This window comes from Natrix helvetica, assembly GCF_964273705.1.
Source record: "Natrix helvetica genome assembly, chromosome: 4".
In the NCBI taxonomy this organism is placed as follows: Eukaryota; Metazoa; Chordata; class Lepidosauria; order Squamata; family Natricidae; genus Natrix; species Natrix helvetica.
The window spans coordinates 31,579,799-31,594,603 of NC_138550.1; the positions used below are offsets into that span (position 1 = coordinate 31,579,799).

General features: G+C 34.9%; 1 protein-coding gene and 1 gene segment (V, D, J or C); one reads left to right on the top strand and one right to left on the bottom strand.

Annotated features, from left to right (window-relative positions):
- The window catches only part of LOC309390886 (Ig kappa chain V-III region PC 3741/TEPC 111-like), a 380,622-nt gene that overhangs the window by 270,550 nt on the left and 95,267 nt on the right, over positions 1–14,805 (top strand).
- Positions 1–14,805, bottom strand: part of GRAMD1C (GRAM domain containing 1C) — a 63,063-nt gene that overhangs the window by 2,511 nt on the left and 45,747 nt on the right. For 5 of the 6 annotated variants that reach the window (XM_081950754.1, XM_081950750.1, XM_081950753.1 and 2 more), the window contains 10 exons: positions 14,407–14,527; positions 12,749–12,920; positions 10,587–10,733; positions 9,226–9,344; positions 8,475–8,617; positions 7,528–7,631; positions 6,254–6,430; positions 5,236–5,293; positions 2,668–2,778; positions 379–481 (listed from right to left, as the gene is read on the bottom strand). In XM_081950754.1, the coding sequence (XP_081806880.1) occupies positions 379–481; positions 2,668–2,778; positions 5,236–5,293; positions 6,254–6,430; positions 7,528–7,631; positions 8,475–8,617; positions 9,226–9,344; positions 10,587–10,733; positions 12,749–12,920; positions 14,407–14,527 (1,255 nt within the window). The remainder of the gene's footprint in view (positions 1–378; positions 482–2,667; positions 2,779–5,235; positions 5,294–6,253; positions 6,431–7,527; positions 7,632–8,474; positions 8,618–9,225; positions 9,345–10,586; positions 10,734–12,748; positions 12,921–14,406; positions 14,528–14,805) is intronic. The other variant, XM_081950751.1, reaches the window with a different exon arrangement.

Consider the following 14,805-nt stretch of genomic DNA (forward strand, 5'->3'; position numbering starts at 1 on the left):
TTCTCAGGTGACAGCATATTCAGTATAGCAGTTAGTTCATACTGTTACAGCTAAGGCTAGGCCATTCTTGCTGAATATAATAAGAGATTTCTGAACTAAACCAGTTTTAATACCATTAACTTGCTATAATCATCAAAAAATGTTAGAAAGTAAATGAAAAGCAATGTTGTTTCTTAATCCTTTAGATCAGTGTTTTTCAACCTTGGTAACTTTAAGATGTGTGGACTGTAATTTCCAGAATGCTGACTTGGGAATTCTGGGAGTTGTATTCCCTACATCTTAAAATTCTTAGGATGGGAAAAACTGCTCTAGTTATTCATAATGATGTCTGTACTTACATATACAATGGCTCTAAACAATAAGGATCAGAATACTTACCTGTTCAAGCAATGCTATAGAATCCTTTAACAACCCTTTCACATGTTGGGCTTGATTCATGTTATGATGAGTTTTCTCCTTTGATGCCACATTAAGGGCTAGACTAAGGAAAGAACATAACATTAAAATGTAATATATTTGCTTCATCAAACATGTTATTTAATCACGCTCTCATCTCTATATTAATTTTACTAGAAAAATCCACATTGAGACATATCCTAGATTACAGCATGGTGGATAGTATTTCAGTTATCTTATCAAAAATGTTAAGGAAGGCTGAAAACTTTCAAGGAGAGAATATTACCATTTTGTACATTTTTTGCAAACCTAAGACATTGTTCTATTACAAGTACCATAGGGTGCACCATCATTTCCCATATTGTTGTGAAAATAATAGATTATAGGATCATTCAAAATGACAAATAATCAAGTGACTTTGCAAGTAAATTGCCAGTACTGGCATAAAAATAAATACTACGCATTCAAATCTTCCATGCATTATCTAGTGAATTCATGTTAGTGACAACAGTTGTACAGTTGATTCCTAATTTATTTTTTTCCTGTGCTACAGCAGGACAGTGAGTTATGATATTTTTTCAGGCCCTCTGTCATGACTTTCTGGCCTTTCCCATTACTAAGAACTTTCTCATTTGAAAAAATAAATAAATGTACAAGCACTCCAAGTATGCAAGTTTTCTTTTTTAATAAAAGCAAAGTTTAAATGAAAGGAAATTCCCCTTAGTATTGCTTCCCTAGAGTTGGGTCTTTTGAGTGTGGCTGAATCAGAATTTATTTATGTATTTATAAAATATTTCTTCACTATCTCAATTTCTCTTAACTAAGATCAATTTTTAAAAAATTACAACAAACCAAAATTAATACAATAAAATACACAAGTCAATCCCAAAAGGTTACTGGAAAAGAATGATTTACAGAGCTTTGAAATGTGAGCAAAATGGATGAGACCTGTATCCTGACCACAAAAAGGTTTAGATAATGGGTTTGGAATTTTCAATAGCTATTTTCCAATACCGTTTTCTTTCCCCCAAATGGAAGGTCAGAAATTGTGGTTGCTGTTTAATACCGCTGTATTGAGTGATAGTTTCTTTAGGAGAGGACACATCTCTGCTCCTTCAAGGTAGATGGTACCTCCCCTCTCTCAAAAAGGTTTAGGCCACTCTCAAATCCAGGCATATAAATACTGCCTGGCATTAATTTCCAAATGAATACAAGTCCTTTCATCCATGAAGAATCTCACATAAACATCATAGTGGCCATTCTTCCTCCTCTCTGCCAATAATTAGGGCAGGGGTGTCCAAACTTGGGAACTTTAAGACTTGTGGACTTCAACTCCCAGAATTCCCCAGCCAGCATGGCTGGCTGGGGAATTCTGGGAGTTGAAGTCCACAAGTCTTAAAGTTCCCAAATTTGGACACCCCCTGCATTAGGGTCACTAGACTCAAATCTACAGCTGCAGTAATAATGAATATTGGTAGGAATACTTTGCCAGCATTATTGCCAAAAATATTAATAATATTGCAATCACAATTCATTTCTTCCCAGCATTGACCTAAGCTTTATTTTCTGGAACTCCTTATAGAATTAAGGAATCCCTTTGGTTTCTGCAATCCAGGGGAGATAGCTTGGGGCAATTATTCACCTCTGAGTTGCAAAGTGCAACCTGGTGGGCAGCTGGGGAAAAAATCTGGACATCCCCAAGACAATCTGAACTGATGAGGTGCCTTCAGTGAAATATTTTAACTGGCCCACCACCAATCAAGCAAAGTGGCACATAGATATGCACCAGAGAATGCTAACTGTTTTCTGCCATAGATGGATCAATGTCCTCAATTTTTATGATAAATCATCAACCAAAAGTAAAAATTAACAAAACTCAGCAATATCAATAAGAGAATACAGTAGTACAGTATTACAGGAGACCTAATGCTTTTTTTTAGGTGACTGCACAGCAAATCTCTGACAAATAAAATACCATCCAGAGGCCATTTCTGTTGAATCTCAGTGGAAAAAGTTATCCATTATATATCCTGCTTGAAGATCTTAATGAGCTTAATACATCTAAAACCATCTGGAACTGCTTTGGTAGCATTCCTACTTCAATATAGATCTTTTGAACAATTTTAACGTGTTTTTGCTAAATTGTACATTTTTCACTAGCTTCAGTTTTCAGGTGAACTGCAATATGTAAATCTAACATTTGCACTAAGATTAGCCCACTGGGAGCATGGAGAAAGAGACAAATGACAGAACAAAGCAAAAAATACTCACGTTGTTGACCCTTCATCCTGAAGATGAACATGGTACAATGACTGAGCTGCACGCTCAATCTTTGACAATTTCAAGAACAGTACGGCATTCAGAAAAACCAGTAGAATTAAACTGAAAAAAAATTCAGACAAATGGACGGTTCACTATCATTACTAATTCTTGCAAAAGCATTCTTAATGGCAAGAATAAATAATATAAATATTTATAGCTTCATGACAAATTTAGCAATATAACTAAAGCTTTTGAAGTGTAAGGTATATATAGTACTGTAAAAACGATACAAACTGTGTTCTCACATTAGTCATCTCACATTCAAACTTAATGTGGCATTTGAGTCCAACTGTAAACTAAATTGTGGGCCTAGAACATGGGTATCAAACTGGTGGCGCGCAGGCCGAATGTGTTGCGTGCGGGCCATACCCACCCCAGCTCTGCAAATGGAAAAAACGTCACGTGACAGCAATGTGACGTGGCAAGTTTGATACCCTTGCTTTAGAATGTGAATAAAGAAAACATAATAGACAGCAAACCACACTCCTAACTAGCACTGATGATGTTACCTAGTTTGGTAATGAAATATCTGCAAGAAAACAAGCAAGTTCAGAGAGCACCAAGGAGCCCACATTGCAACCCCGAGCCACAAATATTCTCCTTTATACAATCTGTTTGCAGATCATACAGAATAGAATAAAATTCAGTCAATTAAATATGTCTCCTTTCACCTTCCTGGACCAATCCACCTGATATACATTGTCATGATAATATAGGACAACCACAATTATAATTGATTTTGATCACTTTGGAGAAAAGACTGAATCAAATCTCTATGTGGTGTGTGCTATATAATATTGACAATGAAATTAAAAGGTGTGTGTGAAACTGAAAAGGGCTAATTTCAAAACATTCTGCATTTTCCTTTGTACAGCTTTTAGGTGCGCTCTATTTCAGTGTTATGTTTTTGTTCAGGAGCTCAAGGCAGTATACATGGCATTCCCTCCTATTTTTCCCATAACAATCACCATGTTTATCTCAACAGGACTGAGAATGACTGGCTTAAAGTCACTCAGTGAACTTCTTTGGCTAAGCCTACACTACACTGGTTTCCCCACACTGTACAAGGGTTCCCTGTATACATTGTTGTGATATACAGACATTTTTTTTCCTGGCAAGCAGTGTGTTTCTATGCAGGCCCTTTATAAGCAGACCTAGGGGGTTAGTTGAAGAAATTGGGAGTCTCTTTGCAGAGACATTCTATAGCCCGAAGAAAACACCTTCTTGCAAATCAAACAATGCATGGACCAGTGCATCTCTGAGATCTGGAAGTAATTCTGCATCTTAATTACAAATTTTCAGGTTCTTGCTTGGGGCAAGAAACAGGATCTTACAGATAAGAATGGTGAGCAGCTAATTATCAGAGTAACAACAAAAAACCTTTCTAGGCATTCCAAACATTATTTGCAAAGTACGAGGAAGGAAGATACAACCTATATTTTTAATTCCACCACTATTACCTACAATCCTCATGCCCAGTGAATGTTTAAAGCGCAGAGCTTATTTTACTCCTGATGGCTTTATGTACAACATACAGGACTCTAGTTTTCCAGAGGTTCATATCACTTCTTAAGTGCACTATATCCACAAAAAGCCTATCTTTTCTGCTCTCCTGGCTCGAGAAAGGGTCCATATACAATATCAATCTTCTTATGTAATAGACTCAAATATCAGTGAGCTAAATTAATTTTTTCTTCATATTTAATTATTTGTTTGTTAAATAAACCATAAAACCATGGTAGATGGAATCAAAGGCTCCTAAGAGGTCAAGGAAAGTGAAAACAATTGCACTATTCCCGTCCAATTACTGCCAGAGATTGTCCATAAGTGCGACCAAGGCTGTCTGCGTCTCATAGTTGGGCCTAAATCCTGACTGAAAGCGGTCCAGGAAATCCATTTCATCAGAGGAGGGTTGCTCCTGGTTCAGCCCAGAACGGCCGAACTGGTAGTAGCAGTGGCGGGAGGCGCCACTTACCCACCCAGATGCTTCTGCGCAGCAGCCCGAACCAATAGTAAAAAAAATTGGCGACCCACCTCTGCATTTCATCTAGGACCCTCTGGAGCTGCCAATTTCACCACCTTCCCCCAAAAGGAAAGATGACAGACTAGATGAAAGTTGTCCAGGCAGACGGGGTTGAGATAATTTTCTTTTTAAAGAAGAGGACAAACCGGGGCCTCCTTAAAAGATCTCGGGAATGTCTCCTGTTGCAGTGAGGAATTTATTACTGCATGAACCCACTACCAGTCACCCTCCTGGAAGCTTCTATCAGACAGAGAGGATAAGGGGCTAATTCACAGGTGGTTGCATTGAAAGCACAGAGGGGTTCTGTCCACTTTGTTATATCCAACAGAGTCATACTGTTACCAAAGTACTGGGCAAGATGACTGTCTGGTATTGTTTCACCACTTTTACTGCCACGCTATAGGTCTTAATAGCAGCTGTAAGACATATCCAGTCAGAGCCAGTCTTCATTTAGTTGCTGTAAGAGGTATTAGAAGTATCAAGCAAGTACTTACAAAATACTCATTGCCACTATGATGATGATGGTTTTATTTGTAGCATTCGTCTTCATTCCTGTTAAGCAAGGAAAATATATTTACAACATTCTAATTTTGAAATTCAATTGCTAAATCCCTTTGCTGACGATTTATCTCCCCCAAAGCAGGAAAACTGTTCAAGGTTATGCCTGACCTGCATACTTTTTGAACATAAGATAAAAAATTTGCTCGACTTAAACTTGAACCTGATGACTATATGGACAGGCCCATGATATTTTCTTGGTAACAGTATAGAACTGGTTTGTCTCTGCCTTTTTCTATGTTGGATTTTATTTTTAAATTTCCTATTCTAGCCCACAGCTTCATATATTGAGTAGGCCTCCCACCCATAAACTAGGCCAGAATCCTGCTTAGTCTGTTTCAAAGCAGCCAAGGTCACTAAATTCTGCCATTTAAATTGTCTAAAATTAGAGTTGGAGGGAGCGAAGGGAAATCTCATTCAATGTGCTATAACTCACATAGCAAGAAAAGTTTCAGTATTCTAGAAAGTAAGTGCAATTTGATAAAAAGGCTCATAATTATTTCAGAATTTAAAATGGTGGTTCTAGATCAGGGGTGTTCAAACTTGGCAACTTTAAGACTTGTGGACTTCAACTCCCAGAATTCCCTAGCCAGCAGAGCTGGCTGGGGAATTCTGGGAGTTGAAGTCCACAAGTCTTAAAGTTGCCAAGTTTGGACACCCCTGTTCTAGATGGAAAAATACAAACATAGCTGCATAAGTAATAAATTAAGTAGCTTATGTCAATTATCCAAAATATAAGGCTTTGTATGCCAACAGCATTTTCCTTGAACTTTATTTACAATTAGCTGCACCACTCATACTTATGTTGAAATACTCTGGATTTGCTGCATATGGACAAGCAAGAAAAGCCTGTATGACACTTGTGCAGAAATACTATGACCTGTAGTAGTAAAATGAACAATGCCTTCAGTTTGATAAGTTGCTGGAAAAAGAAGTATTTCTACTTGAACCCACCTATATTCCCAAGAGGTATTGTTCTTCTGTCTTCTGTAGAATCATGTATAGAGTGTTTAGGAAGTATCTCTTCTGAATTCCGCTGTAAAATCCACCTTCTCCTTCTTAGGACTCCAGGTTTTGCAGGATCCTCAATAGGTTTGTTTATTGCATATTCTTCCACTAGTAATTCTGATTCTACAAATGACAGAATCAGTTTTCCAGTTTCTGTTTTTACTTTATAGTTTCTATTTTTTTTTAAAGCTAACCTTCTGGAACAGCATCCATGTACTGTTGAGATTTCTATTGTAAGAAATCATAGCTAAATTTAATGCCAGCTACGAATTGTGGGAAATCGGTCTGATAATATCTAGTGGGCAAGTGGAAGGCAAGTGTTTTATGACATTTACAGATTGCTGACTCAAACTCCACTACTAAGAATAAGTTCATTAATTTTACTCATGTCTGTTTCTCTTTATGTCTCTCTCTATTAACACATAATCAGTTATATTTACAAAATGATAATTTAAGCCAGCAGTATGACAAGAATCAGATCTGCCTACTGAAATACAGAAACTGCACTTTCCACTTAAGAAAAAACAAGAAATGTGCATTTGATATACTGATAAATGTTACATTCTAGAAAAAAAGAAAACCGATCCAAGATAAGGTTTTCTAAAAAACAAACAAACACCCAATTACTTGATTTTGAAACTCAGTAAATCTTGAGTTTCACACAGAATCAGCCCTCAAAATGTCATTGATATATACAATAGAAACAATGCTGGAATAGTAATATGATTTTATTTTATTTTTTGCTGCTCTACCTTGGAATTATCATAAACCGGTTCAAGATTTTCATGAAAGAAATGGCAAGCTGAACATGGCTCCATTAAGACCATGATGGAATAAAGATGACTCCTCTTTAGACAAGGAGATTTTGATTTTGGAAAGTTATAAATGGATAAATGGTCCAGATGGATTTGAAGTAACATTTTGAAATCAATTATAAAACCTTTGCCTGGGAAAATGCTGTTGTTTTACATTCTTAAACAGAAAAAAAAAGATTGCTTGGAACTTTGAATGATGAACACTAGAGGGGTCAGAATGAATAAAAATTTACAATTAAATTTGACTTATTAATACCGAATGGAGCAAAATACTTTTGCATTGATGTATTGAAGTACATTTGTGACCCAGAATACAGCAGTTCACTTCACTATTTCTTAATAGCCAAGCTAATTAAATATAAAAGTAATGGATACCATTGTCAAGAATGATGGCAAAATACTTACCAAGTTGTTTGAAATTTTCCTGGATACCTCCCCATGTATTCTTTTCAATTATATTCTTGACAAGCCCCCATGGTTGTTTTTTGTATTTCACATCTGAGGAAATCCTGTAACAAACAAGAATAAAGCCAGCAACTGATTGGAATACAACTATAGATAATGTCAGCATTTTCATCCATTTTGAGAGCAAGTTTTTAGGCTTTCAGCTTCAGGTAAGAAGCTGTATACACAAAACAAAACATGATCACTAAGGTAACATCTTGTCTTGAACACAAACACTGAGAGCTGAATGAGGAAATAAGAGAAAATACTTAGTTGCTTCACAACTCTCTGTTGAACTATAACTTTGGATGACAGAGGCACCCATAGATTTGTAGGGTGTATAGATCATATAGCCAATATTAGTTTGTTGAAAAAAATTCTACTAAAACTTTCATGGGGGAAAAAAGTGAAACTAAAAAAAGAGCAAATATTTTTTCTATTAAGAGATCATTTCCCAATCATCTAAGTGTACAAATTAAAGTCGGGCATTCCGATAAATAAGCAGAATGTGGTAGCTCTTACAGATTGTTGTCGGTGTTAAAATGTTTATTCATTGGATAATATAAATATGAATGATTCTGGATAAAACTACTTTCAAACAAATGCAGTTAAAGGAGAATGTTGGTATATTGACGGTAAAAAGATTTTTGATTTAAAATGTACAATTCAATTTGAATGAAATATAAAGAATGATTGTAGTAATGCACGGAATTTAATTGTAACCAATCGACATACTAGCTGGAAGATGTATTGAAGAGTGTTTTGTGTGTGTGTTTTCTGTCTAATTAAAACAATAAAAAAAAAAAAATAAAGTCGGGCATTCCTACACTTCCTTGTTTTACCAAACTGAGAAAAGCTGTCTTTTATGATTTCCAATTTTATTACTGTCATTAAATGAAATGTCTCACCGGAGTCTGCATTTTTGACCGGACATATGAGAGATACTATAACTGTTCACAGTGTAGAAGTAATCATGGTAAGGCACATCATGTGTCACCACCTCTGCGTCTACTTGGTAAGACAGATCTCTGTGGCTCCGTTTACGCAGCACCTATTATGGAAGCAGAAAAGGACTTTTGTTTTTAAAAAAATGCTGATGTTCAAAAACTAACTGGGATAAATTTTGCACCACAATTAATGTAGAAGTCTTGAAAGAAAGTATACTTTCAAAATGATCGCACAATATCCTAAGACGGCTTTTCTCAACCTATTGCCTCAAGTGGAAATTGGACTTTGTTCTCTGTAATTCTAAGACAAAATACTGATCAGGAATTAAGGGAATTGTTGCTCAAGGACAGCTGTAGAGCATTACTTTGGGGGAAAGCAAGTCTAGAGTAAGATTAATGATGCCCAACTTCTTCTATTTTTTTCCTGATATTCTGTCAATGGATAACCAAAGATAGATAGCACATCTTTGCAATCCTTCCCTTTAAAGCTTCATCTGCTGCAAAATGTGGTGGCCTGAACAATGATGGGCTTGCCCTCAGCATTTCCACATAATGTCAACACTCCACAAACTGCACTGTTTCTAATTTGCTACCAAGTGCAATTTAGGGTGCTGGCTGTCACCTGTAAAGCTCTACATAGCGTAGGGCCCAACTTTTTGTATTCTGTAGTTTCCACCAGTTCAGTGTAATCTGACACACTTGCGTTTTATACCTGTTTTTCTGTTGCAGTTGTGAATTTTCCAATAAGTGGATTGTTAAGTATAATTGTGTAAGTCAGGGTCCTGAGTTGATTGCCTCTGTTATCTTGGTTCCAAGAAGTTGATACAATATCTACAGCCAAAAATATAAGTCATTATTGCTATTCATTTATACAGTATCATTTAGAAACCTTAAACGCACATGAAGGGCAAAGTGAATTGAACTATGAAATTATCATATAACATGTGGTATACAGTAATGGGTTTTAAATAATTAATCCCCAAGTTTATCATTGTGAAACTGGTTTGAAACATGATAAAGAATGAGATTGTGTCCATAAATTAGTGCTTTCTTCTGGGTTTTTTTCTATGTATTTTAAACATATTTGGGTTTTAACCCCATCAAATTACACCAGTGGTTAATTCTATATGTGTTGGGTTGAGGCAGGAAAACATACAACAAATCTATTCAGAACAGAAAAGTAAATATGTAACCAGGCAAATGACATACAGTAAAACAATAAAGAAAACAAAAGAAAACAATAAAGTGACAATGAAATAAAATAAACAATAAAAGAAAACAAAGCAAAACAATGTTGGTATTTTTAACAGCAGCCTAGGATTAATTGCAATACCCTAAAAGAAACCTACTATTAGGGCCACTGCAACAGTCTATTTTTATCTGCATCCATACCTAATGTTTGGATGCACTTCTGCTTTCTCTACTCAGGTGATCAGTGCTCAATTTTATGTTCATTCTTCTATCTACAGTATGATAACCTATTGTATCCAGCTGCATTTTGTTAATTCAATATAACCTGCAAAGAAATATCAAATTGTGATTTCAAATCCTTATGTGTTGGTGGCCAATAAGCCAAAACTTGTGAGCGTGTTTATATTCCGACAGTGACTGTGTTAAATAATCATTTCCTAGCTTTTGAAAAAAAGTCAAGATGTGCATCTTTTTGAACAGGAAAACAAAGCCAAAATACTGTATCCAAATGTTCAGTTATATCTAAAGACTGAATAACCTTCTCAAAAGCCAAGATCTGAGCTAAATTTAAACCCTAGTTTTCAGAATGATTATTAATTATTAATGCATTCTCAATTCAGATGTTATCCAGAAGATATAATTGCTTATGATTTTTTTACTTGCTTGCAAAGGGAGCAAAGGGAAGAGCAAAAGAAGTGGCATATAGCTGCAGGAAACTAGGCAATCCCTAATTATCTGAATGCAACCATGAAAAAAAATGGGTTTACATTATATTTGAATCCAGCCTTCGTACCAGATGCTTTTCACAAAATATTCATCTTGTTAAAAGGGAAGTTAACTTGTTTTTTCTCAGTGTAGACAATACAAATTAAAATAGTTTACCTGTTATGTTTCTAGTCCTGAGATATGCCTGCATGAAATGGGAATTGGTGAAAAGCATTTCAAACAGTTTATCTGCACCAATACGGAAAATGCGATTAATAAACAGTTTTCCATGGAGCTCACACTCAAGGATGGCTTCCTCAGCTACTGGAGAAGAGTTTAAAACACAGGTTAAGAACTCTGTAACAGTTACATCAGAAAAAATATATCCCAAAATATAAAATTGTCTGCGCTACTTAAGGGAGTCAAAGGTACAATTATGTGAGACAATTTAAATCAAGCTACGAAATGCAGGTAATGGGCATAGTAGTTCCTATTCCCAGCAACTTTCCTGACGACAAATCCCTTAACTGGAAATCTCCAAGTTTATTTTAGAAAATTCCTTAAGCATTAGTTTAGAATTAGAAGACTTAATGAAAATTTGTCAGTTTACTTGCCTATAAAGTATGAAGGATTCTAGAAATCTACAGTTAGACTTATGAAGGGCTTTAAAAAGCATTCCTTGATGTTGAAGGTGGTGACAGGAGAAACAAAAACAAAACTTACAAAAGAATAATCAAAGATACTATGAAACGTATAGAGAGAGGAAGAAGAGGAGGAGGAGATGTTATCAGTTTATCGTTTAATCTTAATTCATCAATGGACTGGAAAAGAAAGAAAATAGCTGAGTTGTAACTGTAAGTATGGAAGGAAGATTCTTCCTCATTAAAATAAAACACTAATACCACAACAGTAGGATTCAGATTATAATGCCAATATGATCATTAGTACAGAAATAATAATATAACAGAGAGAAATTGAGATGGTAGGTTTTTCTATAATAATGACAGGCAAGTACTGAAAATACTTGCAAAAATAGCTAGTAGAGTAATTAATAGCACTGGCCATATGATTAATATAAATGAAGATAATTCATAAGTCATGTCTTCTCCTGCTTTAAGTGCAACATATTTGTTGCTTTAAGAATCTCACAAAAATTAAGCACCCACTGGTATTTTCCGAAATGGACAAATAGAATAACAGAGTTGGAAGGTCTTCTAGTTCAATCCACTGCTCAAGCAGGAAATCCTATACCATTTCAGAAAAATGGATTGTCCAAATCAGAACTATTTACTAGAATTTTGGAATTATTTACTAGAAAAGCAAAGCAAACAGTACTGTTGCATGAAATGACTTACGTTCATTGCAACCTAGTGCTCATGTCATGCAAAGCTTTAGTGTTAGGGAAGATTTCAATTTGGAACATTTTGCGGGCTGTTACTGAAACTTCACTGTCTGTAAAAGACCTTACGGCAGTATCTGCGTCACCATCATTATGTGCTGAATAGTGCCTCTCATCCATGGCTATGACAAAGGCTTCATCAATCCTATAATTGTGGTTGGCCTTGGAGTAGCCAGGGATACTGGGGGGACAATTGACACTACGTCTGCAGTAGCTTTGTTTCTAATTTATATTGTGTAGATCACATAATGACATCACGTTGATGTAAAAGATAAAATAGCAGTCATTGGCAGAATATGGTTTCTGAGTGGTGAAGCGCCAGGCTAGAAGCCAAGAGACTGAGTTCTAGTCCTGTCTTGGGCATGAAAGCCTAAGGCAGATGATTTTGGACTAGTCACTGTCTCTCAGTCCAATCTCAGTGCACAGGGTTGTTGTGGGAAAAATAAAGGGGGGAAGAAGTATTGTGCGCGTTCTCCTTCAGTAATTTATGTATGTATTGATTTGACTAGTTATATCCCACCTTTATCATTTTTACAACTCAAGACAGTGAACATATTCAACACACCTTCCTAATTAAAAAAGGCGAGATATAAATCTTCTTAATGATCTTTAGACAATATTTCCACATTCTTGTTTGTACAGAAGCTCTCCAACTGATCCTATTGTCTCTTTCTTTCAAACTTGACAGTAAGTAATAAACTATTGAAGGAGAAACAGGATGAACAGTTTACATGTACTGACTGTGTCCTCCAACATGACACTATCTCTCAACGTCTTCAGGATCTATTGCCTAAGGCAGCCACAACAAAGCCATTTTCTATCAGTTTTACTAGCAGTAAGATAAGCAGAAGTAGATTCCATAGATAAAACAATTTGTTTTTTGTTTTTTTGTTGCTGTAATTTGTACTGTACGGAACATTAAGACTGGAACATTATTTACCGTCTTCATCACTTTCTGAGGAACTGCTCTTCTCCTTAGGAAAATTCTCATTTACATCCAAGGATTGTACTAAAACTTTGTGTGGTACAGCATCAGAGAGCTTCCTTTCTAAAGCAATCAATGAATTCCTCTTGTCTTGTTTATCATAATAACATTCCTCTGGTTCAGCAACCTAATAAAATAGAATATCATTGTCACAGCCATCTTAGTTAATAACATGACAATTCACAATCCTAGCCATCCCAAAAGAAAATACAAAAACCTTCTAAACCCTTCTAAAACCACTCACAAATTTCTAAAAACACACATATCTATACACATTTCAAATACAGATAGTCCTCAACAATTCAAACACTTAATATACTTTAGATAATATTATAAATGGGGCCTCACTTTTAATATACTTTAGATAATATTATAAGTGGGGCCTGACTTTTGGTGTACTATGATAGATAGATAGTGATAGATAGATAGATAGATAGATAGATAGATAGATAGATAGATAGATAGATAGATAGATTGATTGATTTGTGGTTGTTTGTGTGAGTGTGTATGTGTATCTTAGCAGTATCAAACTCCAAGAAAAAAGCATTTGATAGTCATGTTGGAGTGAAAGTATAGTGATATAATATGTAATAACAGGATTTTGTTATATATAATGACAATATTTTAAAACCTGTTAAAAATCCAAATTTCTAACTATATACACATTATCACCATGCTATGCTACATATTTTCTGTATATCCACAATAATAAGAATTTTAGTCTACAAGAGCATGACTAGCTTGATTTCTATTTTTCATTTGATGTTGTAGGTTATTTTTTAAAAATTCACTGAATAATAGCAAATATGTTATATTAGATTATAATTCATTTGAAACAAATTAATGGTCATCAGTAATTTCAGAAAATGTAACAATAAAGAGTATAGCAATGTTTTTTAGGAAAGTGTGTTATTAAATCAGAAGGGCTTATTTATGAACCAATAAGGAATTCACTGAACTATATTCAGTGTAGAAAGCTATTCATTTTATTTATTAAATTTTAATGCTGCCCAACTCACTAATATAGTAATTGGGAGGCTTACAATGTTAAAAAAAATAAAAGTGCTAAAAATAATTAAAATTAGAATAAAAATGTTAAAAGTCAAGAACAAAGATGATAGGCAATCTGGTGATGAGAATCTTTTCTGTCTCATCAGCCTTCCCCAATGAATATGCCCTATCAGCTCCCAGGCCAAGCAACGGAACAAAATTTTAAGGCTCTTCTAGAAAGCCAAGAATGTGGGTGTAGAACTCACCTGTGATGAGAGAATATTCCAGAGGATGGAGGCCACAGCAGCTATTTTATCATACTTTGGATATAGCTTATAACACAGTTCATTTAACAAAACTGATTTCTCAAAGAACATGAGAAATCTATTAGCAGATAGGCAATCTGCATTTGTGTAGATATATAGATTGCCTTGCATTAAAATATTTATTTGATTATGTTTTTATATTTAGCTTTGATAAATCCTAAATATTTAAACTATATTGTTGTTAAACTATGGTGTATATAATGGTTTAAACAGTATATATTTATATGCAGGTATATAAAATAAGTTAATAAAGTAAATAATGCATTTATAGTGAAAAGGAATGTTTTAAAAGCTTACTTCTAAAAGTGAGTTTCCAGTAAGAAATTCCGTCTCAACTTCAGTCAGAGCAGTGGATTCTTGAACTATACCAACAGCCTTAGCCGGTTCCTTATCTCCAGATTCATCACTAAGGTTAGATCTATACAAAAATAGCAACAATGTTAATTCGTACTTATTCTAGAACCATTTGTTAATACAGTGATATACTGGTATTGGATTTAAAGTAGATTGGAAAACAAATCTGCCGTAAACATTCAATCTTTCTACCATCAAATGATGTATTTATCTCTTAGAAACATCATTTTACAGAACTTGTCAAAAAGTAGTCCCGTTGCGTTATATTTGTTGCATGAATGAGGGAAAAATCCCTTTCTCATTATAGTTCTATTTTCCAAAATATCTTCTATATAATTATTC